The sequence below is a fragment of the Zea mays genome, chromosome 2 (genome assembly GCF_902167145.1).
Source record: "Zea mays cultivar B73 chromosome 2, Zm-B73-REFERENCE-NAM-5.0, whole genome shotgun sequence".
NCBI lineage: Eukaryota > Viridiplantae > Streptophyta > Magnoliopsida > Poales > Poaceae > Zea > Zea mays.
In genome coordinates this window covers 194,994,968-195,017,172 of record NC_050097.1, presented here as the reverse complement: position 1 = coordinate 195,017,172, position 22,205 = coordinate 194,994,968, and the positions used below count along the sequence as shown (strand labels likewise).

Sequence of the window (22,205 nt, the reverse complement as noted above, 5' to 3'; positions counted from 1 at the left end):
GAAAACAGCGCCGCTTGCCCTGCTCCGACTACTGTGCCACTCGCCAGAGTGAGGCCGACAACAGCTAAGTCCAGCCTCGGGCGCCATAGGAAGCTCCGCCTCGCCCGACCCCAGGGCTCGGCCCCCGTCTCGGCCTCAGAAGACGGTCTCCGCCTCGCCCGACCCCAGGGCTCAGACTCAACCTCGACCTCGAAAGACGGTCTCCGCCTCGCCCGACCCCAGGGCTCGGACTCAACCTCGACCTCGGAAGACGGTCTCCGCCTCGCCCAACCCCAGGGCTCGGACTCCACCTCGACCTCGGAAGACGGTCTCCGCCTCGCCCGATCCCAGGGCTTGGACTCAGCCTCGACCTCGGAAGACGGTCTCCGCCTAGCTCGACCCCAGGGCTCGGACTCAGCCTCGACTCCGGAAGACGGTCTCCGCCTCGCCCGACCCCAGGGCTCGGACTCAGCCTCGACCTCGGAGGAGTCACCGCCTCGCCCGACCTCGGGCTCGGACCGACCACATCACAGGGGGGCCCATCATTACCCTATCCCTAGCTAGCTCAGGCTACAGGGAACAAGACTGGCATCCCATCTGGCTCGCCCCGGTAAAACAGGTAATGATGGCACCCCACGTGCTCCATGACGACGACGGTTCTCAGTCCCTTACGGAAGCAAGGAGACGTCAGCAAGGATCCGATAGCCCCGACAGCTGTACTTCCACAGGGCTCAAGCGCTCCTCCGACGGCCACGACATCACATGAACAGGGCAGCAACACCTCTCCGACAGCCACGACGGCATGTACATAGGGCTCTGGCTCCCCTTTGCTAGACATGTTAGCATATTGCTACACCCCCATTGTACACCTGGGCCCTCTCCTTACATCTATAAAAGGAAGGTCCAGGGCTCTCGTACGAGAAGGTGGCCGCGCGGGAGAACGAGCCGACGCACAGGCTCTCTCTCTCTCTCTCCCTCGCGAACGCTTGTAACCCCCTACTGCAAGTGCATCCGCCCTGGGCGCAGGACAACACGAGGCCGCGGTTTCCCCTTACTGTTTCCCCCCCTTGTGTCCCGTCTCGCGCCGACCCATCTGGGCTGGGACACGCAGCGACAATTTACTCGTCAGTCCAGGGACCCCCCGGGGTTGAAACGCCGACAGTTGGCGCGCCAGGTAGGGGACTGCTGCGTGTTGACGAACAGCTTCCCATCAAGCTCCAGATGGGTAGCCTCCAGCAACCTCTCCAACCCGGGACGATGCTCCGTTTCGGGAGTCTTGAGTTCATGTCCCTCGACGGCAGCTACGACATGATACTCCTTCCTCCGCCGCACGACAACGACAATGGCGGCCGTGAGCCCGCCTGCCGGCGGCGGAATCGACGACGTCTTCCCCACGTGACGGAAGAGCAACATCCCGGTCTGTCCCGTCACCTTCCCCGCCGACGGAGGAGGAGGCGGGGCAGGCATGGCCAAGCAGGAGGCGGCACCTCCTCGGCTGTCGAGCGAGTCGACGGCGTCGGCGCCCCAACGGGGGACACGTCGGGCGTTGACCTCGCGTCTGAGACGAAGACGAGTGTCGTTTCCCCGCAACACGCCAACCCCAAGCTGACGGACGATGCCAGCACGCTCGCGAAGGACTTGCTGGGTGTTAGCCTCGTACCTGAGATGACGGTGCAGTCCGTCCCTGACGCGACTTCGTCACCATCCGTCGATCAAGAGGTACCGTCCGTTTTTCATCCTGTGCCTTTTAGATTCAGCTTCGACCCACCAAGCGACCCCGCTTCGGTGGATGCTTTCATAAAGGCATATCCGAACCTTCCGGGGTATCATATGTGGTCAACCTAGGACCGACTGACAGCCGTCTCGACCTATGGGCCCCCGGGTTCCGAGGAAGATGACGAGCCCGACTATGGTTGGGATTTCTCCGGGCTCGATAACCCCAATGCCATGCGGGACTTCATGACCGCATGTGACTACTGCCTCTCTGATTACTCCGATAGTAGCCATAGCCTCGGCGACGAGGACTGTGGCCCAAGTCGCGAATGTTTCCACGTCGATCTAGGGGGTCTCGACGAAGGCAACCACCTTGGTATGCCGGAGGACGGCGATCCCCCTAGGCCTGCGCCTCACGTTGACATCCTTCGGGAGCTAGCTGTGGTCCCAGTCCCTGCGGGGGGGGGGGGGGGGCCAGGACGCACAGCTCGAGCAAATCCGCGAGATGCAGGCCAGGCTCGACAAGGAAGCAGGACAACTTGTGCAGCTTCGGCAAAATATCGAACAGGAGTGGGCAGGCCAAGCACCGGCCGGAGAAGCGCGTCATCTGGCCCAGGACGTCCAGCACCGCATTGCCAACAATACCAGGGCGAGGTTGCCCCCGGCTTCTAGTGGGGTCGGCCAGAACCTGGCTGCAGCAGCAATACTACTCCGAGCGATGCCAGAACCATCCACCACCGAGGGGCGGCGTATCCAGGGAGAGCTCAAGAATCTCCTGGAGGATGCCGCGGTCCGACGGCTCGAAAGCTCTGCCTCCCGAAGGCAAGGGTACCCCCCGGAGCATCGTGCCGCGACTTCCCGATTCATGCAGGAAGCCTCGGTCCACACCGGGCGCACGCGGGACATAGCGCCTGCGGCCCCGGGTCGCCTTGGCAACGAGCACCGCCGCCGCGACCGTCGAGCCCACCTCGACGATAAGGTGCGCCGAGGCTACCACCCCTTGCATGGGGGACGCTACGACAGTGGGGAGGATCGGAGCCCCTCGCCCGAACCACCTGGTCCGCAAGCTTTCAGCTGGGCCATACGGCGAGCGCCGTTCCCGACCCGGTTCCGAACCCCGACTACCATCACCAAGTACTCGGGGGAGACAAGGTCGGAACTGTGGCTCGCGGACTACCGGCTGGCCTACCAGCTAGGTGGAATGGACGATGACAGCCTCATCATCCGCAACCTCCCCTGTTCCTCTCCGACGCCGCCTGAGCCTGGCTGGAGCATCTGCCACATGCGCAGATCTCCAACTGGGACGACCTGGTCAAAGCCTTCGCCGACAACTTCCAGGGCACATACGTGCGCCCTGGGAACTCCTGGGATCTCCGAAGCTGCCGCCAGTAGCCGGGAGAATCCCTCCAGGACTACATCCGGCGATTTTCGAAGCAGCGGACCGAGCTGCCCAACATCACCGACTCGGATGTCATCGACACGTTTCTTGCCGGCACCACTTGTCGCGACCTGGTGAGCAAGCTGGGTCGCAAGACTCCCACCAGGGCGAGCGAGCTGATGGACATCGCCACCAAGTTCGCCTCTGGTTAGGAGGCGGTCGAGGCCATCTTCCGGAAGGACAAGCAGTCTCAGGGGCGCCAGCCGGAAGACGTCCCCGAGGCGTCCGCTCAGCGCGGCACCAAGAAGAAGGGAAGAAGAAGTCGCAAGCGAAACACGACGCCGCCGACGTAGACCTTGTCGCCGCCGCCGAGCACAGGAACCCTCGGAAGCCTCCCGGAGGCGCCAACTTGTTCGACAAGATGCTCAAGGAGTCGTGCCCCTATCGTCAGGGTCCCATCAAGCACACCCTTGAGGAGTGTGTCATGCTTCGGCGCTACTTCCACAAGGTCGGGCCACCGGCGGAAGGTGGCAGAGCCCGCGACAACGACAAGAAGGAGGGCCACAAGGCAGAAGAGTTCCCCGAGGTCCATGACTGCTTCATGATCTACGGTGGGCAAGTGGCGAACGCCTCGGCTCGGCACCGCAAGCAAGAGCGCCGGGAGGTCTGCTCGGTGAAGGTGGCGGCGCCAGTCTACCTAGACTGGTCTGACAAGCCCATCACCTTCGACCAAGGCGACCACCCCGACCGCGTGCCGAGCCCGGGAAAGTACCCGCTCATTGTCGATCCTGTCATCGGCAACGTTAGACTTACCAAGGTCCTCATGGACGGAGGCAGCAGCCTCAACATCATCTACGCCGAGACCCTCGGGCTCCCGCAGATCAATCTGTCCACGATCCGGGCCGGCGAGACGCCTTTTCATGGGATCATCCCCGGGAAGCGCGTCCAGCCCCTTGGGCAACTCGATCTGCCCGTCTGCTTCGGGACTCCCTCCAACTTCTGAAAGGAAACCCTCACGTTCGAGGTAGTCGGGTTCCGAGGAACCTACCACGCAGTGTTGGGGAGACCATGCTACGCCAAGTTCATGGCCGTCCCCAACTACACCTACCTCAAGCTCAAGATGTCGGGCCCCAACGGGGTCATCACCGTCGGCTCCACGTACCGACACGCGTACGAATGCGACGTGGAGTGCGTGGAGTACGTCGAGGCCCTCGCCGAATCCGAGGCCCTCATCGCCGACCTCGAGAACCTCTCCAAGGAGGTGCCAGATGCGAAGCGCCACACCGGCAACTTCGAGCCAGTTGAGACGGTTAAGTCCGTCCCTCTCGACCCCAGCAACGACGCCTCCAAGCAAGTCCAGATCGGCTCCGAGCTCGACCCCAAATAGGAAGCTGTGCTCGTCGACTTTCTCTGTGCAAACGCCGAGGTTTTTGCGTGAAGTCCCTCAGACATGCCTGACATACCGAGGGATGTCGTCGAGCACTCGTTGGATATCTGAGCTAAGGCCCGACCCGTGAAGCAGCTTCTCCGCCGATTCGACGAAGAAAAGCGCAGAGCCATAGACGAGGAGATCCACAAGCTGATGGTTGCAGGGTTCATCAAAAAGGTATTCCATCCCGAATGGCTAGCCAACCCTGTGCTTGTGAGAAAGAAAGGCGGGAAATGGCGGATGTGTGTAGACTACACTGGTCTAAACAAAGCATGTCCGAAGGTTCCTTACCCTCTGCCTCGCATCGATCAAATCGTGGATTCCACTGCTGGGTGCGAAACCCTGTCTTTCCTCGATGCCTACTCAGGGTATCACCAAATCAGGATGAAAGAGTCCGACCAGCTCGCGACTTCTTTCATCACACCTTTTGGCATGTACTGCTACATTACTATGCCATTCGGTTTGAGGAATGCGGGTGTGACATACCAAAGGTGCATGAACCACGTGTTCGGAGAGCACATTGGTTGAACGGTCGAGGCTTACGTCGATGACATCGTAGTCAAGACAAGGAAAGCCTTCGACCTCCTCTCTGACCTTGAAACGACATTCAAGTGTCTCAAGGCGAAAGGCGTAAAACTCAATCCCGAGAAGTGTGTCTTCGGAGTCCCCCGAGGCATGCTCTTAGGGTTCATCGTCTCCGAGCGAGGCATCGAGGCCAACCCGGAGAAAATCGCGGCCATCACCAACATGGGCCCCATCAAGGACTTGAAAGGAGTACAGAGGTTCATGGGATGCCTTGCGGCTCTGAGCCGCTTCATCTCGCGCCTCGGCGAAAGAGGCCTACCTCTGTACCGCCTCTTAAGGAAGACCGAGCGCTTCACTTGGACCCCCGAGGCCGAGGAAGACCTCGAGAACCTAAAGGCACTCCTCACAACCGCGCCCATCTTGGTGCCCCCCGCTGCCGGAGAAGCCCTCTTGATCTACGTCATCGCTACCACTCAGGTGGTCAGCGCCGCGATCATGGTCGAGAGATGAGAAGAGGGGCACGCATTGCCCGTCCAGAGGTCGGTCTACTTCATCAGTGAAGTACTGTCCGAAACCAAAATCCGCTACCCACAAATCCAGAAGCTACTGTACGCGGTAATTCTGACGCGGTGAAAGTTGCGACACTACTTCGAGTCTCATCCGACGACTGTGGTGTCATCCTTCCCCTGGGAGAGATCATCTAGTGCCGAGAGGCCTCGGGTAGGATTGCAAAGTGGGCGGTGGAGATCATGGGCGAGACAATCTCATTCGCCCCTCGGAAGGCCATCAAGTCCCAAGTCCTGGCGGACTTTGTGGCTGAATGGGTCGACACCCAGCTTCCAGCAGCTCCGATCCAACCTGAACTCTAGACCATGTTTTTCGACGGGTCGCTGATGAAGACAGGAGCGGGCGCGGGCCTGCTCTTCATCACACCCCTCGGGAAGCACCTCCGCTACGTGATGCGCCTCCATTTCCCGGCGTCCAACAACGTGGCCGAGTACGAGGCTCTGGGTAACGGGTTGCGCATCGCCATCGAGCTAGGGGTCCGGCTAGAGATGGCAATGGGTAAAAACCCGCTGGGTATTACTTGCCCAAACCCGTATCCGCGAAGAAAAAATATGCCCGCTAAAAAACCCATACCCGTGACGGGTATAAAATTTTGCACAAACCCATGCCCATGCGGGTTTCGGGTACCCAACGGGTTTCCCATACCCACTAATATCAACACAAAAAAAATAATTCATCATGTAAATGATAGTCAATGTATTAATAAGCCAAAATAAAATGAACAAGTGATAACTAATTTTAGCTTAAACTTTGTTACATGGAGTTTATTTCAATTAGAACATATTCAATTAATAATATTATGAGACATATTTATAAGATATGTTGATTTTAAGACGAGTTTTAAAAACCCATGAGTTTGCGGGTATGAGTAGTGGAAGAACAAACCCATGCCCACGTACCCGTTGGGTTACCATTTGAACCCATTAATAAACCCATGGGTACAGAAATTGACCCAAACCCATACCCTAATAGAGCAAAAACCCACTGGGTTTCGGGTAGCGGGTACCCATTGCCATCTCTAGGTCCGGCGCCTCGACGCTCGGGGCGACTCGCAGCTTGTCATCGACCAAGTCATGAAGAACTCCCATTGCCGCGACCCGAAGATGGAAGCCTACTGCGATGAGGTTCGGCGCCTGGAGGACAAGTTCTACGTGCTCGAGCTCAACCACATCGCTCGACGATACAACGAGATTGCAGACGAGCTGGCTAAGATAGCCTCGGGGCGGACAACGGTTCCTCCGAACGTCTTCTCCCGAGACCTACATCAACCCTCAGTCAAGACTGACGACATGCCCGAGCCCGAGAAGGTCTCGGCCCTGCCCGAGGCGCCCTCGGCTCAGCCCGAGGCACCCTCGGCCCCCGAGGGTGAGGCACTACGCGTCGAGGAAGAGCAGAATGGGGTCCCGCCTAATCGAAACTGGCAGACCCCGTACCTGCAATATCTCTACCGAGGAGAGCTACCCCTCGACAGAGCCGAAGCTCGGTGTCTGGCGCGGCGCGCCAAGTCGTTCGTCTTGCTGGGTGACGGAAAGGAGCTCTACCCCCGCAGCCCCTCAGGCATCCTCCAGCGATGCATATCCATCGCCGAAGGTCAGGAACTATTGCAAGAAATACACTCGGGGGCTTGCGGTCACCACGCAGCACCTCAGGCCCTCGTTGGAAATGCCTTCCGACAGGGTTTCTACTGGCCAACCGTGGTGGCCGACGCCACTAGGATTGTACGCACCTGCCAAGGGTGTCAATTCTATGCAAGGCAGATGCACCTGCCCGCTCAGGCCCTGCAAACAATACCCATCACCTGGTCGTTTGTTGTGTGGGGTCTGGACCTCGTCGGTCCCTTGCAGAAGGCACCCGGGGGCTTCACGCACCTGCTGGTCGCCATCGACAAATTCTCCAAGTGGATCGAGGTCAGACTCCTAAACAGCATCAGGTCCGAACAGGCGGTGGCGTTCTTCACCAACATCATCCATCGCTTTGGGGTCCCGAACTCCATCATCACCGACAACGGCACCCAGTTCACCGGCAGAAAGTTCCTGGACTTCTACGAGGACCACCACATCCAGGTGGACTGGGCCGTCGTAGCCCACCCCATGACGAATGGGCAGGTAGAACGTGCCAACGACATGATTCTACAGGGACTCAAGCCGAGGATCTACAACGACCTCAACAAGTTTGGCAGGCGATGGATGAAGGAACTCCCCTCGGTGGTCTGGAGTCTGAGGACGACGCCAAGCCGAGCCACGGGCTTCACGCCGTTTTTTCTAGTCTATGGGGCCGAGGCTATCTTGCCCACAGACTTAGAATACGGATCCCCGAAGACGAGGACATACGACGCCCGAAGCAACCAGACCAACCGAGAAGACTCACTGGACCAGCTGGAAGAGGCTCGGGACATGGCATTACTACACTCGACACGGTATCAGCAGTCCCTACGACGCTACCACGCCCGAGGGGTTCGGTCCCGAGACCTCCAGGTGGGCGACTTGGTGCTTCGGCTACGACAAGACGCCCGAGGGCGCCACAAGCTCACGCCTCCCTGGGAAGGGCCATTCATCATCACCAAGATTTTGAAGCCCGGAACATACAAGCTGGCCAACAGTCAAGGCGAGGTCTACAGCAACGCTTGGAACATTCGACAACTACGTCGCTTCTACCCTTAAGATGTTTTCAAGTCGTTCATATACCTCGTTTACATACACAAATAAAGTCTAACCATCAAGGAAGGGTCAGCCTTGCCTCGGCAAAGCCCGACCCTCCCTTGGGGGCTAGAAGGGGGGAACCCCCTCTGCGTCAAAATTTTCCTCAGAAAAAGTCTTTCTGCCAGAACATCTTTCGTGCTTTTCGACTACTTCGATAGTGGGATCCTGAAAATGACGGAGTACACGTAAGCGGCAAGGTCGACCGAGCCGAGGGACTCCTACGCCTCCGGGATACAGATACCTCACTCATCACCTTCTGCGATAAGTAACTCACGCTCGGATAAGCGATTCCGCTGGCCGAACAAGTCTTAACGCTTGAAAGCTTTTCTGCCGAAACGATTTTTCGTGCCTTCTCGACTATATCGATAACAGAATCCTATGGACGAGTAAGAGTACACGTAAGCGGTAAGGCCGACCGAGCCGAGGGACTCCTACGCCTCCGGGATACGGATACCTCACTCATCACATTCTGTGAAAAGTAACTCTTGCTCGGATAAACGATTCTGCTACCGACGAACAACTCCTGATACTCGAAACAAGGGGAAAAGAAATGCAGCTTTACAACACGACGACGGTATGTTTGGGCCTCGGCGGCCGCAAAAAACATACGCACACTACAGATAAATTGTTCCTGCAGGTTCAGACATCAATAGGGGGAGCAGCAGCACCCTCGGCATCGACTCCACCTTCAGCGGAATCCGACCCAGCCTCGGACGGCGACACGGTCGGAGGATCTCCACGTCGAAGGAAGATGTTAGCATTGCGCCTGAGCCATCGCCGCCAGGGCCTCCTCCAAGAACCCGGCCCAAGCAGACGGCCGGACCGGCCGCTCTGTAGCCTCAGCCAGCCGTCCCTCGGGGACACCGGCCCGGCTCATGGCCTCGGCAGCCCGACTCCAGGGTTGGTCCCGCTAGTGGACGACCCGGTCAGGCTCCGGCCGCCGCTGCTACGCCTCCTCGGCCTGGGAAGTCCCCTGCTCCTGGGCCGACAAAGTTTCTTCTCCAGCCGACTCTGCCTCTATCCATGCTGACACCGCTGCCTCCGGCTCCGGCTCATTGCAGAGCGGCCGAGGGTTTCTTTAACTGGGCAAGAGAAGCCTCGGGCGGCAAGGCCGACCGAGCAGAGGGACTCCTACGCCTCCGGGATACGGATACCTCACTCGTCACCTTTCGCACAGGGCAACTCACACTTGGTTAAGCGGTCCAGCTAGCCGACAGGCGAGTCTGGTGCTCAAAAGGAGGAAGAAACACAGCTTTACGCCCAAATACACACATGTTCAGGCCCCGACAACCACAATGAACAGACACCGATACTCCAGGTGTCATTACAAACGGAACTCTAGTTCCGCTCCCGCGGGTATGAACAACCTCCACATCGGAGAGCCTGCGGGACGACAAACTCCGGGTGACTCGCCGGCGACCTCTGCAGCAGCAGCGACGGTCCCAGGACAGAAGAAGCCAAACCGCCGCGCGCGGAGCGCGTAACTGCCCAGCGGTTACAAGCACTCCTCCACTTTCGCCCAGACCAGCGGGTGAAGGGGCGGACCGCCATGCGGGCGGCATGCAACTGCACTAAGGGGGCGCACCCTTTCGACTTTGATGCGTCCAGCATGGAGGCCCAGGCCCACACGTCATGTAACCGACGCGCCGGTTACTACGTACGAGAAACTTCACCGCCACTTGCGCCAGTACCGCGCCTTCTCGACTGCGGAACCGGTGCCGCGACTCGAGGCAACCCTGCACATGGCCCAACAGTGCCAATCGAGCACATCGGTCACAGGTCAGTCAGCCGCGGGAGAAGGCGCGACGGTCGATAGGCCAAAAGTGGGCCGACAGTAATGGCGGTGGCAGGCGGGCGTAAGCAGCAGTCAAATCGACTGTAGGCTCACGTCCCCTCCTGGAGCAGCAGGAGAGCCCTCTCCCACGGCGTGAAGACGACACGCCCGTGTTCCGTTCCTCGAACGGCTCGCGCACGCACAACGGCTGCCCCGCCAACCACTCGTCCCGTCGCATTAACTCTGCGGCAGGGCAGGCGACACCTTTGGCAGGCGAAGCGGGCGACGCTTCACCTCCGCCATGATGACCGCATCAAAAAAGGTGCGCCACGTCGTTCAATTTCGTATCCTTTTCCTCTTCCCCTTTCTCTCTCTTGCTACAGGGACCGGGAAAGGGGATACTCCGAAAGGGATCCTTCTCCGCGAAGGAAGCGGGCCCCGAGCCCTCCTACTGATCAGAGGTTCGAAGGCTGGCCCCTCGGAAGGGTTCGACGGCCGCCTCAGAGCACTCGGGCTCCGCGCCCACTACTGGTTAGAGGTTCGAAGGCTGGCCCCTCGGAAGGGTTCGACAGCCGCCTCAGGCCACTCGGGCTCCGTGCCCACTACTGATCAGGGGTTCATAGGCTGGCCCCCGAAGGGTTCGACAGCTGCCTCAGAACACGCAGAGCGAGGGATGACTCTGGGTACGTCCGATACATGGCCGAGGCTCGGGCTACGCTCCCGAGGTACCCTAGGACATTTCCGAGACCAGCAGGTGCGATTCTGTAACGGAATCCCATCAGAGGGAGGCATCGAGCCCTCGGACCCTATCAAACGGGACCGGGTCCGGCAAATCACCTGCAAGTACTTTTGGAGCGCGCCTCTGGGCCACTACCCGACCCTTATCAAACGGGGCACGGGCGTCCACTCGGATCACCCGTTAGCAACTCACTGGAGACAACATGTTCGGCGCCCTCCGAGGGCAACATGGCGCTTTCCCCCCTCCTCCTTGCGGAAAGGCGACGAAGGGGCGTATGATAAAAGCCGAGTCAGTCCTTGACCGTCCTCTCGCTCTGTGCGGAGGCTCGAGGGCTGCTCTCGCAAACCCGGCTCCGGCCAAACCGTTGACAGCGTCAACATACCAGCCCAAGAATTCGAAACCTGACTATGCACCCGGGCAACGACCAGTTCGCATGAGGGAACAACCAGACCGGCCGAGGCATCACGAAAGGCATTAAGACCTCGAAGGAGTCAAACCACTCCTTCGAGGCCTCGGGGGCTACACCCAGCGGGTGCGCTCGCGCGCACCCACTAGAACGAAATGCAACCGAGAAAGGCCGGTCCCCTTGCAAAAAAGTGCGACAAAAGCCTCCAAGCGAGTACTAACACTCCCTTCGAGGCTCGGGGGCTACTGTCGGGGACCATAATTAGGGGTACCCCCAAGACTCCTAATCTCAGCTAGTAACCCCCATCAGCACAAAGCTGCAAAGGCCTGATGGGCGCGATTCCGGTCAAGGCTCCGTCCACTCAAGGGACACGATCTCGTCTCGCCCGAGCCCAGCCTCGAGCAGGAACAGTAGACCAAGGCAGATTCACGCCTCGCCCGAGGGTCTCCTCAAGCAACGGGCGCACCTTCGACTCGCCCGAGGCCCAGCTCGGGCAGGCTTCGCGGAGAAGCAACCTTGGCCAGATCGCCATGCCAACCGACCGTATCGCAGGAGCATTCAATGCAAGGATCGCCTGACACCTTATCCTGACGCACGCTCCTCAGTCGACAAGGCCGAAGTGACCGCAGTCACTTCGCCGCTCCACTGACTGACCTGACAGGAAAACAGTGTCGCCTGCCCTGCTCCGACTGCTGTGCCACTCGCCAGAGTGAGGCCGACAGCAGCTAAGTCCAGCCTCGGGCGCCATAGGAAGCTCCGCCTCGCCCGACCCCAGGGCTCGGCCCCCCATCTCGGCCTTGAAAGACGGTCTCCGCCTCGCCCGACCCCAGGGCTCGGACTCAACCTCGACCTCGGAAGACGGTCTCCGCCTCGCCCGACCCCAAGGCTCGGACTCAACCTCGACCTCGGAAGACGGTCTCCGCCTCGCCCGACCCCAGGGATCGGACTCCACCTCGACCTCGGAAGACGGTCTCCGCCTCGCCCGACCCCAGGGCTCGGACTCAGCCTCGACCTCGGAAGACGGTCTCCGCCTCGCCCGACCCCAGGGCTCGGACTCACCCTCGACCTCGGAAGACGGTCTCCGCCTCGCCCGACCCCAGGGCTCGGCCTCAGCCTCGACTCCGGAAGACGGTCTCCGCCTCGCCCGACCCTAGGGCTCGGACTCAGCCTCGACCTCGGAGGAGTCACCGCCTTGCCCGACCTCGGGCACGGACCGACCACGTCACAGGGGGGCCCATCATTACCCTACCCCTAGCTAGCTCAGGCTACGGGGAACAAGACCGGCGTCCCATCTGGTTCGCCCCGGTAAAACAGGTAATGATGGCACCCCGCGTGCTCCATGACGACGGCGGTTCTCAGCCCCTTACGGAAGCAAGGAGACGTCAGCAAGGATCCGATAGCCTCGACAGCTATACTTCCACAGGGCTCAAGCGCTCCTCTGACAGCCACGACATCACATGAACAGGGCAGCAACACCTCTCCGACAGCCACGACGGCATGTACATAGGGCTCTGGCTCCCCTTTGCTAGACACGTTAGCACATTGCTACACCCCCCATTGTACACCTGGGCCCTCACCTTACATCTATAAAAGGAAGGTCCAGGGCTCTCGTACGAGAAGGTAGCCGCGCGGGAGAACGGGCCGACGCACAGGCTCTCTCTCTCTCCCTCGCGAACGCTTGTAACCCCCTACTGCAAGCGCATCCGCCCTGGGCGCAGGACAACACGAGGCCGCGATTTTCCCTTACAGTTTTCCCCCTTGTGTTCCGTCTCGCGCCGACCCATCTGGGCTGGGACACGCAGCGACAATTTACTCGTCGGTCCAGGGACCCCCCGGGGTCGAAACGCCGACAGTATCGCAGGCGCATTCAATGCGAAGATCGCCTGGCATCTCATCCTGACACGCGCGTCGCAGTCAGCAAGGTCGAAGTGACCGCAGTCACTTCGCCCCTTTACTGTCCGATCTGACAAAAAAATAGCGCTGCTCGCACCGCTTCGACTGTTGTGCCAACCACCCGGGTAAGGCTGACAACAGCCGAGTTCAGCCTCAGGCGCAACAGGAAGCTCCGCCTCGCCCGACCCCAATACTCGGCCTCAGCCTCGGCCTCGGGAGGAGGTCTCCGCCTCGCCCGACCCCAAGACTCGACCTCAGCCTCGGCCTCGGGAGGAATCACATCCTCGCCCGACCCCGGCCTCGGCCTCAGGAGAAGTCTCCGCCTCGCCTGACCTTGGGCTCGGACCGACCGCACAACAGGGGATACATCATTACCCTACCCCTAGCTAGCTCAGGCTACGAGGGAACGAGACCGGCGTCCCATCTGGCTCGTCCCGGTAACAGGTAATGATGGCTCCCCGCGTGCGTCCATGACGTCGGTGGTTCTCAGCCCCCTACGGAAACAAGGAGACGTCAGCAGGATCCCAGCCGCACCGCCAGCTGTGCTTCTACAGGGCTCAGGCACTTCTCCGACGGCCACGTTATCGTGTACACAGGGCTCAAGCACTTCTCCGACAGCCACGTTGGCATGTACACAGGGCTCAGACACCTCTCTGCCAGACACGTTAGCACATGGCTACACCCCCCATTGTACATCGGCACCCTCTCCTTGCATCTATAAAAGGGAGGTCCAGTGCCTTCGTGCGGAAGGTCGCGCGGGGGGACGAGCAAACGAACAGGCTCACTCTCCCTCACTCTCGCGACGCTTGTAACCCCTACTACGAGCACCCCCAGTGCGAGATAACACGAGTCGTATTTCCTCTTGTGTTCTATCTTGCGCCAACCCACCTAGCCAGGGGCACGCAGCGATAAAATTCACTGATCGGCCCGGTTGAGAGTCCCCCGGGGTCCGAAACGCCGACACTCTCGCTCACCAAATTCGTTCCCATCTGACCCCTTCCCTCATGTTGTATAAAAAGCAAGCATCGTGACCCCTCCATTCCTCATATGTTATGTGCCAAGCCATCTCGCTGCCGTTGATAGAGAGGGAGGGAGCAGACGAGGGCCAAGAGAGAGATTTCGCCGCCGCTGGCATTCCACGCCTACGCAGTGGCGCGGAAGCCAAGGAGGAGGTAAGGATGTGCGTCAGGGATTGTAGAACGTGTACGAAGAGGTTTCGAGGCGCAAGAGATGGTGCTTGATCGACGATGTCTCGCCGGAGTCGGGAAAACACCGGGGAGCTACCCTTCGATGAGGACAGGACCCCTGCGTCGCCAATTTCAGTGAGAGCCCTCCACACTGATTCTCCTTCGTCCATACGTCATGTAGTGTATGTCATGGTGGGAAATCGCAGGCCATATCGAGGGATGGCCCTACGATGACGAAGGTTCGTCGAGGACAGGGCGGTGGCGCCACACTCCACCGTTGAGGGAAGAAGATGGGGATCTGGTCATTGATCTATGTCTCGACGAGTAAGATTAGATTAGGCAAAACGGTTTAGCTGGGTGAGTCTGGGCAGTCAGATCGGGAACGAACGATCTAGAATCACACGCTTATGTCGGCTGAGGTTCTCGAATCCGACGCTTTGCGTCGCATAACGGTTCACTGGGAGACAAGATATGATCTGGGCCCTTGATTCAATAACAGATGGCCCAAGGTAAGCGAGCTTGAGTCAACCGTGGTAAGTTTGCTAAGAGATCCTGCATACTTGAGTAATCAACCTGCAGTACGTCATAGGTTTAGGTTTAAAACATTACAGTTCGTTTGTTTTTTGTTCACATCAGCAATGATCTTTAGAATTAATCACCGCTACCCAGGAAACTCGTATTTAATTAAAATAAATTCCAAAAATATGATTTTAATATTGAAATAAATCTAATAATCTTATAAAATTCATATCTTTTGTATTTTAACTTTGATTTTATTGGTTCTCGGACCTATGAATTTGTCTCCACGCGTAGAATATTCTTACGCAATGTTTTCTATGTTCGGTGAAATGTTATTTTTAATTATTTTTGTCTGTTTGTTTGTATTGTTGCGATTAAACGGGTAAGTGTACGTGGATCTGAAGCTTGAGATATTTGAAGATTCTGATCAACAGGTTATCACAAGTAAAAGGCAAATTGTGCCTTTACACATTTTTTGACCTGATAATATTAAATTTTATGTTCTCACCGTGCTTGCACTATTAGGTTAAATTGATAAACCTAATAGGTTACAAAGATTGTTTACCTTACACCTTGCATACAAATGAATTATTGAGTAGTCTTGCTATTGCTCCACCTGATTTTAGGATTAATGTTACATATGAATTATGATCATGCCTTATTACTATTGTTGGCTTTATTATTATGCATTATAAGATCATTTTGTTAATTGGAACATGGAGCGACCACCCGAGACAACAGTGCTACCACAAGGGTGGAATGAGATGTCCTTGGCCAATTAATTAGGAAAGGTAGTGTGAGATGATCATTTCTCGAAAGGGGCAAGCGTAGAGTGAATCACACAAGCATAGTGTTGGCTATAATTACAGTGATGGGGTTACAGACCGTGGGAAAAGGCTTATGCTTCCTTTTACCTAAACCCGTAGCGGGTTTTCTCATGCTAGTGGAACTTTGTAAAGGCTTCGAAGTGGATCTCTAGCCTTTCACCATGGAACTGTCTAAGGGTCTAGCTAACCCATGATAAAGGGAAAACATGACTTTATGAATAAAGATGTGCCACCTCTTCAGAGTGTAAAACTTATATGTCAGTCGTGCTCACTGTCATGAGCTGCCCGTACCCTCACATGTGTAAATGATGAAATTAAATTAAATTGGACATACATTGCATTGTGGGTACTTTATCTATGATCTCTTATTTAATTAGGATGGTAATTACTTATACTTAGTACTCGCTAATCCAAGTTTTGACCAACAAAGTTAAACAAACAAAGCTCGGACTCATCCATTTTCCTTGCTACGCATTACACTACACTTCTTGAGTCATAACCATAAGTGAGCTCATACACACTTTTCCTACACTTACCGAGCGATGATCGTATGAGAGCTCACCCTTGTTGTAATCACACCATGTCAAGAATCAGGTTTCGCTGGAGGAGGATCATGAAGATGACTTCGGTAACACCCTGAATTTTAGGGTATAAAAAATTCTTTTCTCTATACTCAAAATTCAGGAGTTATTCTTTCCTTTCTTCGCTTTATTTTCCTTATATTAAAACAAAGGAGAATTATTTTGTTATATATTGGCGCAAGCCTAGTGAAGTGAGCCCTAGAGGCACTTTGACTGTTGCATTCATGTCGTTGCATAATGTTTCTATGTGCGAAAAGTGTTTGAAACCTGTTAATATACCTTGTAGAAGTTTCCGGAAAATTTTCATATTTTTCAAATATTTTTTCATTTTTAGAAATTCAAAATCTATTTATTGGAGGTACTTAAAACATTTTCAAAAGTTCTAAATATGTTTTTTAGTTCATTGGTTGCCAAATCATGTTTAGGAATTTTCCTAGATTTTTTGGAGCCTACGAGATATTTTTCGGATATTAAAAACGATTTCAACCTTTTTCTGAAATTACTTCAAAACCCTAGCAATATATATATATATATATAGCTGGAATCCTCTCGCCGAGCCCTTACCGAATTTCGAAACCCCATCCCCAGTCTACATCCGAAACTTCCGGAATTGCTCGCCGAAGTTCGGGACGGTTCTAACTACTACGATAACTTCGCCGAGCAATTACTTTCGATTTGTACTTCAACGGGATCCGATGGTACCACTGCATTCGTCTCATCGAGAGCTTCGTCCCGGGGCCTTCGATTCGTCGATCCCACCGACGATATTAAAGACAGTTGTTTGGACTGCTGTAGCTATAATTTATAAATATAAAACACTGTAGAAGGATGTGCATATTAAAGCCAAAAGAACATGCTGAATTGTTTCCTTGTGGGGGTAATAATAGGAGCGGCGACCTTAATTGATTTCCACCTATTAGTGATCGTGGTATCTGCATTGCCCGTAGGCACGAGTATCAAGTGTAGGTTACGCCTAATGACCAAATGGGGAAGGTTTCGCGTGCGTCATTTGCGGCCAAAAGTGGGAAACGCACACGCATCCGGAACAGAGCAACAAGAGCCAGAAATATCTTCGCCACTCCTGCGCTTTTGCGCTTTTTCTCCCCCCGCACCCCAGAACCAGCACGCCGGTCCTCCTGATGGCCGCCGCCGGCGAGGGCGAGGCTGAGCGTGTGTCAGCGCTGCTGCGGGAAATAACGGGGGAGGGCGGGTTCGCTTTCGTTGCCTCGGCGGAGAAGGCGGGGGCGGGGGACCTGCGCGCGGCGGAGGCGGCGCGGGAGATGGCGTGGGAGCAGCTCCACTCGGGCCCCTGGAGCGAGGTCGGCACCGCCTGGAGGGACGCCTACGCGCTCGCCTGCCTCAACGTCGCGCGGCTCCGCACCCACGCGGCCAGCGGCGGAGATAGCGACCGCTCCGCGGCGCTCCGGGCACTCGACATGGGGCTCATCATGGGAGGCAACCTACTGCGCGCCGACCTCGAGGCGGCACTGGCGCGCATCTCCGCGGAAGCGTGTGGCGGAAGCGAAGGTGGCGAGGGGGTCGTGGATAAGGAGAACCAGAGGTGGAGGGAAGCGCTCGACAGGAACCGAGACATCGCTGATGTGAGATCGCTATTGCCTTTGTAAGAGTTCGTGTTTGTTTCTCTGCTTACTAGACAGCGCGCACAAGAACTGTGCTGAAATTTTAGGGGCTTGCTGAAGTATGATTACTTTTTTTTTACCATTTTAAAAACCAGTTTGCTTAGAGTATGATTAGTCAAAACACCTGTGAGCTACAACGTCGGGTATGAAATTGGGCCTGTTCTTAAGAGTACTGGATGTGCTTGTTCCTTGAGATTTGAGAACCCCAGTGTAACTACACCAAGCATGCAATGCTAACTCAGAATGAGTTGGAAATGAGAGGTTGCATTCAGATTGTTTTGGCATAGCTGTGGGTGAATCCTGTCATAACTTGATAGGGGCTTAGGCACTGTGGTAACTCAAATTTCTACACTGTTCTTGGTCGAAAGATAATTTCAGTTTGTATTGTATGCATTGAATGGAAATATCTATTCGAGAAAAAATGGAATATCACCTCTGGTTAAATGAATGCTTAATTTTTTTTAGAAAAAATGGAATATCACCTCTGGTTAAATGGGTGCTTGATTTTTTATGAAGTTGTTGTGCTGATAGAAAAAAAATATGTATTCCATTTCTTGTTCGGCATCTGGCACTTGTTAACAATAGTTTGTTTCAGGCACTGAAAATTCTTCCAGCGAACTCTTTATCCTGTAAGAAAGTTGAGAGGCGATCATGCATTTCCTTGGAGGAGTTCATATGTAATTACTTTTTGCGCGACACCCCCGTCATAATTAGTGGCACCATCGACCATTGGCCTGCAAGGACAAAATGGAAGGACATTGAGTACCTCAAGAAGATTGCTGGAGATCGTACTGTTCCTGTTGAAGTAAATGCTTCTCTTTACACTAAGTGTTCAAAAAACTTTGGAAACAAGCTTTTTGTATTCCATTAACTCAATTCCTGTGTCACTTTTATGTGTTTGCCATTTTTAGCTTGGCGAATGAATTTAAAGATGAAGGAGATAAATAGTAGAATTGCAACTCATTTGAATGCCCTTTCCCTTTTAAGCTAATATAAAGTAAGTGTGTCTAGATATTACTTGTTTCATTGTTTTTATAAGGTTTGACATTGTATCTCTACCAGCCTAAGTAGCAATAGGTAACAGTATTTTGTCTTGGTTGTACTAATATCCAGGTGTGTAAAATTGATCTTTTGCCTTGGCAGTCGAAATACTAGGTAAATTGGAACTCTTTATATTGCTCTCTTCAAGAAGAAGTTAACCAACCTAGGAAGAACTAGGTGGTGTTCTAAATGAGATGAAATAGACACCCAAATTCGAGCTAAGAGGAATTGAGCTTCGAAAGTGGAGGTTTACATGCAGACCTCTCACTAACTGATATATGCTCAATTCCTAAACTGCTATCTTTGCATATATATTCATTTCAGTCTCAACACCATGTTATTAAAACTCTAGATGTAGGTACTTCTTATTTGCAGAAAGAATTTGGTAATGTGACATCATGTCATTTCAACATATTCGATTTATTTTTGTTTGCTATTAGTATATATAGCCATCTTTCTTTAACTTACTATCTAGCAGTTGCACACCATGGAACCAATCTTCCAAAAATTGCAAGTTGTGTCTCAAAGCTGTGTAGTTCATTAATGTGATATGTAAAGGACAGAAATGGTACATTTTGAACTGCAAAACACTGAAATATTTCAAGTTCGAGCAACACGTTCTTGAATTTTGTAACAGATGGTTGCTTCTTACTGATTTAGGACCACTGAAGCATTTACTGAGGTGCATTTTTTGTGTTTTGCATTATGATTATTCTTGGTCCACTTATGAAGTTGTTTCTTGTTAGGTTGGAAAGAATTACGTGTGTAGTGAGTGGAAGCAGGAGCTTATCACATTTTCTCAGTTCCTGGATAGAATGTCGTCAACTGTCTGTCCATCAAACTTGACATATCTGGCTCAGCATCCATTGTTTGAGCAGGTAGCTGATTTTTCATGTTGATCCTCTAGTAGTTTGCCTTTGTTCAGTTGTGCATTTTACCTCATTGGATTTGGCAGATAAAAGAGCTCAGTGAAGACATAATTGTTCCCGAATACTGTTACGCTGGTGGAGGTGCACTCCAATCACTTAATGCTTGGTTTGGTCCAGAGGGGACAGTGACACCATTGCACCATGATCCACATCACAATATCTTAGCTCAGGTAAAACACGTGTGTGTTTTAACTTGGTGGCAGTGGCGGATCCAGGATCCATGGCAGGGGGGAGGGGCTAGAAGCTAACTATCTTCTTTTTTCCTCATATTCTTCCTCTTTTTCTCTTCACCTTCTTATTCCTTCCTCTCCCTTCTTCTTTCTCCCTTCCTCTCTCTTTCTCCTCTTCTTTCTTCCTCTCCCTTACTCCCTCCTACTTGTAAGCTGCCGGCGCAAGGGGGCTGGAGCCCACCCAGCCCCCCTCGTGGATCCGCCACTGCTTGGTAGTGTACTTGTAATCTAAAATTTGTGCTATGAACAAGTGTAAACTTTTGAAGCTGTAGTTTTGCAAGGAGATATCTCCATTTATTTACTTGCTTATGTTGAAAATATTTTGTAATATGTCATGTTCTGTTATCTGACTATACTAATAACTGAACTCTGCTTTATTTTTGTTATGAGTTAGTATAGTAGTAGCTATGCCCATTTGATCTTTCGTGAAGTTCAATTAGATGTCATCTCCATGTGACATTTATGAGTGCTCATAGTATAGATCATTAAGTTGGTCATAATCCCTGCTTACTGTTGGAATATAATATAAGTAAATTGTCCACCTCTTCCCATCAACTTAAGCTTTTGGGTTGAATTGATTGGTGCATGCAACTTAATATGGTATCAGAGTCAGAGGTCGTGAGTTCGAATCCTGGTTAGCGCAATTAAAATAAAATAATTGTTGCTCGCTTTTATTCCACGTCTGAGACCTAAGAGATGCTCGACGTGAGGGGTACTGTTAGAATATAATATAAGTAAATTGTCTACCTCTTCCCATCAGCTTAAATTTTTGGGTTGAATTGGTTGGTACATTCAACTTAATACTTACTGTCAATTAAATATCAGTTAAAGATCTTAGCAGATGACTTTTGCTGCTGGCTGCCTTTATCCATGGTTCTGTATGTTTATGCTTAAAATTTTCTGACGATGTCATCTGTTCTTTTAGGTAAATTTTATCAGCAATGGCTGACACCTATTTTTACAGGTATTGGGCAGGAAGTATATTAGACTCTATCCTGCTTTCATAGCTGAGGACTTGTATCCACACACAGAGACTATGCTAAGCAATACCAGTCAGGTACATGTATCTATTATGGTAGTTGTATATTTTGAAGCAAATATATGGAATGTGGATCGTCATGATGTTACATGTAGTTTTGGCAGCTAAACATTTGAAATACCTAATTTCCAGATTTTGATTATCTGTACTCCCTTCACGACTCTATATTGCATTGCCAACTGGTCCTACTTGTTAGTGCATTTTGATGGTGTTATGTATTAAAAGTTTCCAGTTTCCAGTCTCGGTCATTATTTTCTTCATCATGCTTCTCGGAACTTTTCAGAAATTTCTTTCATATTTTTAATGTATTCTGAGCAACCTCTGATAGTTAAATTAATATGAACATACAATTTTTGTTAGCCAATCAGTTATTAAACTTCCCAGGACTGCTCATTCTTATTCTTCAATTTATTCTACAAGTATCCACATGAAATTCTCATTTCCAAAATCTCGTTGGGCTCTGCTCAATGTAGTTAGAATGCACTGTTGTTTTGCAGGTAGATCTTGACAACATTGATTTGAAGGAGTTTCCAAGGGTTGAAAACCTGGAATTCATTGACTGCATATTGGAGGAGGGCGACCTGCTTTACATCCCTCCAAAATGGTGGCACTACGTCAGATCTCTCTCCACCAGTTTCTCGGTTAGCTTTTGGTGGCGTGCAGCAGTTCAACCTTCAGGAGGCTCATAGCGTCAATTTCATGTCTCCCATATTATCAAAACCAGATTGCAGAAAACCAAAGTAACCTGACAGGACCCTTTGTTTCAGGTGACTCCGCTTTTGAATGGATGTACACACGTCATCACCAATGTCCATTGTTAGTTTTACTTTTACCACAGTGATTAAAATGTTGAAATTGCTTATATGCCGACCATCATGCTATCATGTGATTCTTGAAAGCAGAGGTTGAAGGATGTCTTCACTGCTACAATGTCAAATTCTTGAAATTGTAAAGGTGGACTTACTAGCTCCGAGAATTTAATTTAGATGTATTCTCGATCTGACTAAATAGGTAGATAAAAGTATTAATTTTTATAACATCAAATATATATTATATAAGTATGTTTCATTACGAACCTAATGGTATTTATTTTGTATGATAAGTATTAGT

The 22,205-nt window shown here is 53.0% G+C and overlaps 1 protein-coding gene across 2 annotated transcripts; it reads left to right on the top strand.

Moving 5' to 3' along the window:
* The first annotated feature begins 17,228 nt into the window (after nt 1–17,228).
* On the top strand, nt 17,229–22,170 carry LOC100272621 (uncharacterized). 2 transcript variants are annotated; one of them, XM_008669243.4, is made up of 7 exons: nt 17,229–17,817; nt 18,452–18,661; nt 19,644–19,775; nt 19,853–19,996; nt 21,021–21,113; nt 21,593–21,736; nt 21,863–22,170. In XM_008669243.4, the coding sequence occupies exons 1-7, from the start codon at nt 17,356–17,358 to the stop codon at nt 21,914–21,916; spliced, it is 1,239 nt and encodes a 412-aa protein (XP_008667465.1). In that variant the 5' UTR covers nt 17,229–17,355; the 3' UTR covers nt 21,917–22,170. The 2 variants fall into 2 exon arrangements, with proteins under 2 accessions (XP_008667465.1, NP_001140556.1); NM_001147084.1 differs by having other exon boundaries at nt 17,330–17,817; nt 21,593–22,100.
* The last annotated feature ends 35 nt before the right edge of the window (nt 22,171–22,205 follow it).

Bases quoted from the DNA above. Each gene is read 5' to 3' on its own strand.
- LOC100272621 (XM_008669243.4), top strand. From the start codon at position 17,356: ATGGCCGCCGCCGGCGAGGGCGAGGCTGAGCGTGTGTCAGCGCTGCTG. The intron at 19,776-19,852 runs GTAGCTGATTTT...TGGATTTGGCAG, and splicing joins AGCATCCATTGTTTGAGCAG to ATAAAAGAGCTCAGTGAAGA. The intron at 21,737-21,862 runs GTTAGCTTTTGG...CCTTTGTTTCAG, and splicing joins CTCTCTCCACCAGTTTCTCG to GTGACTCCGCTTTTGAATGG.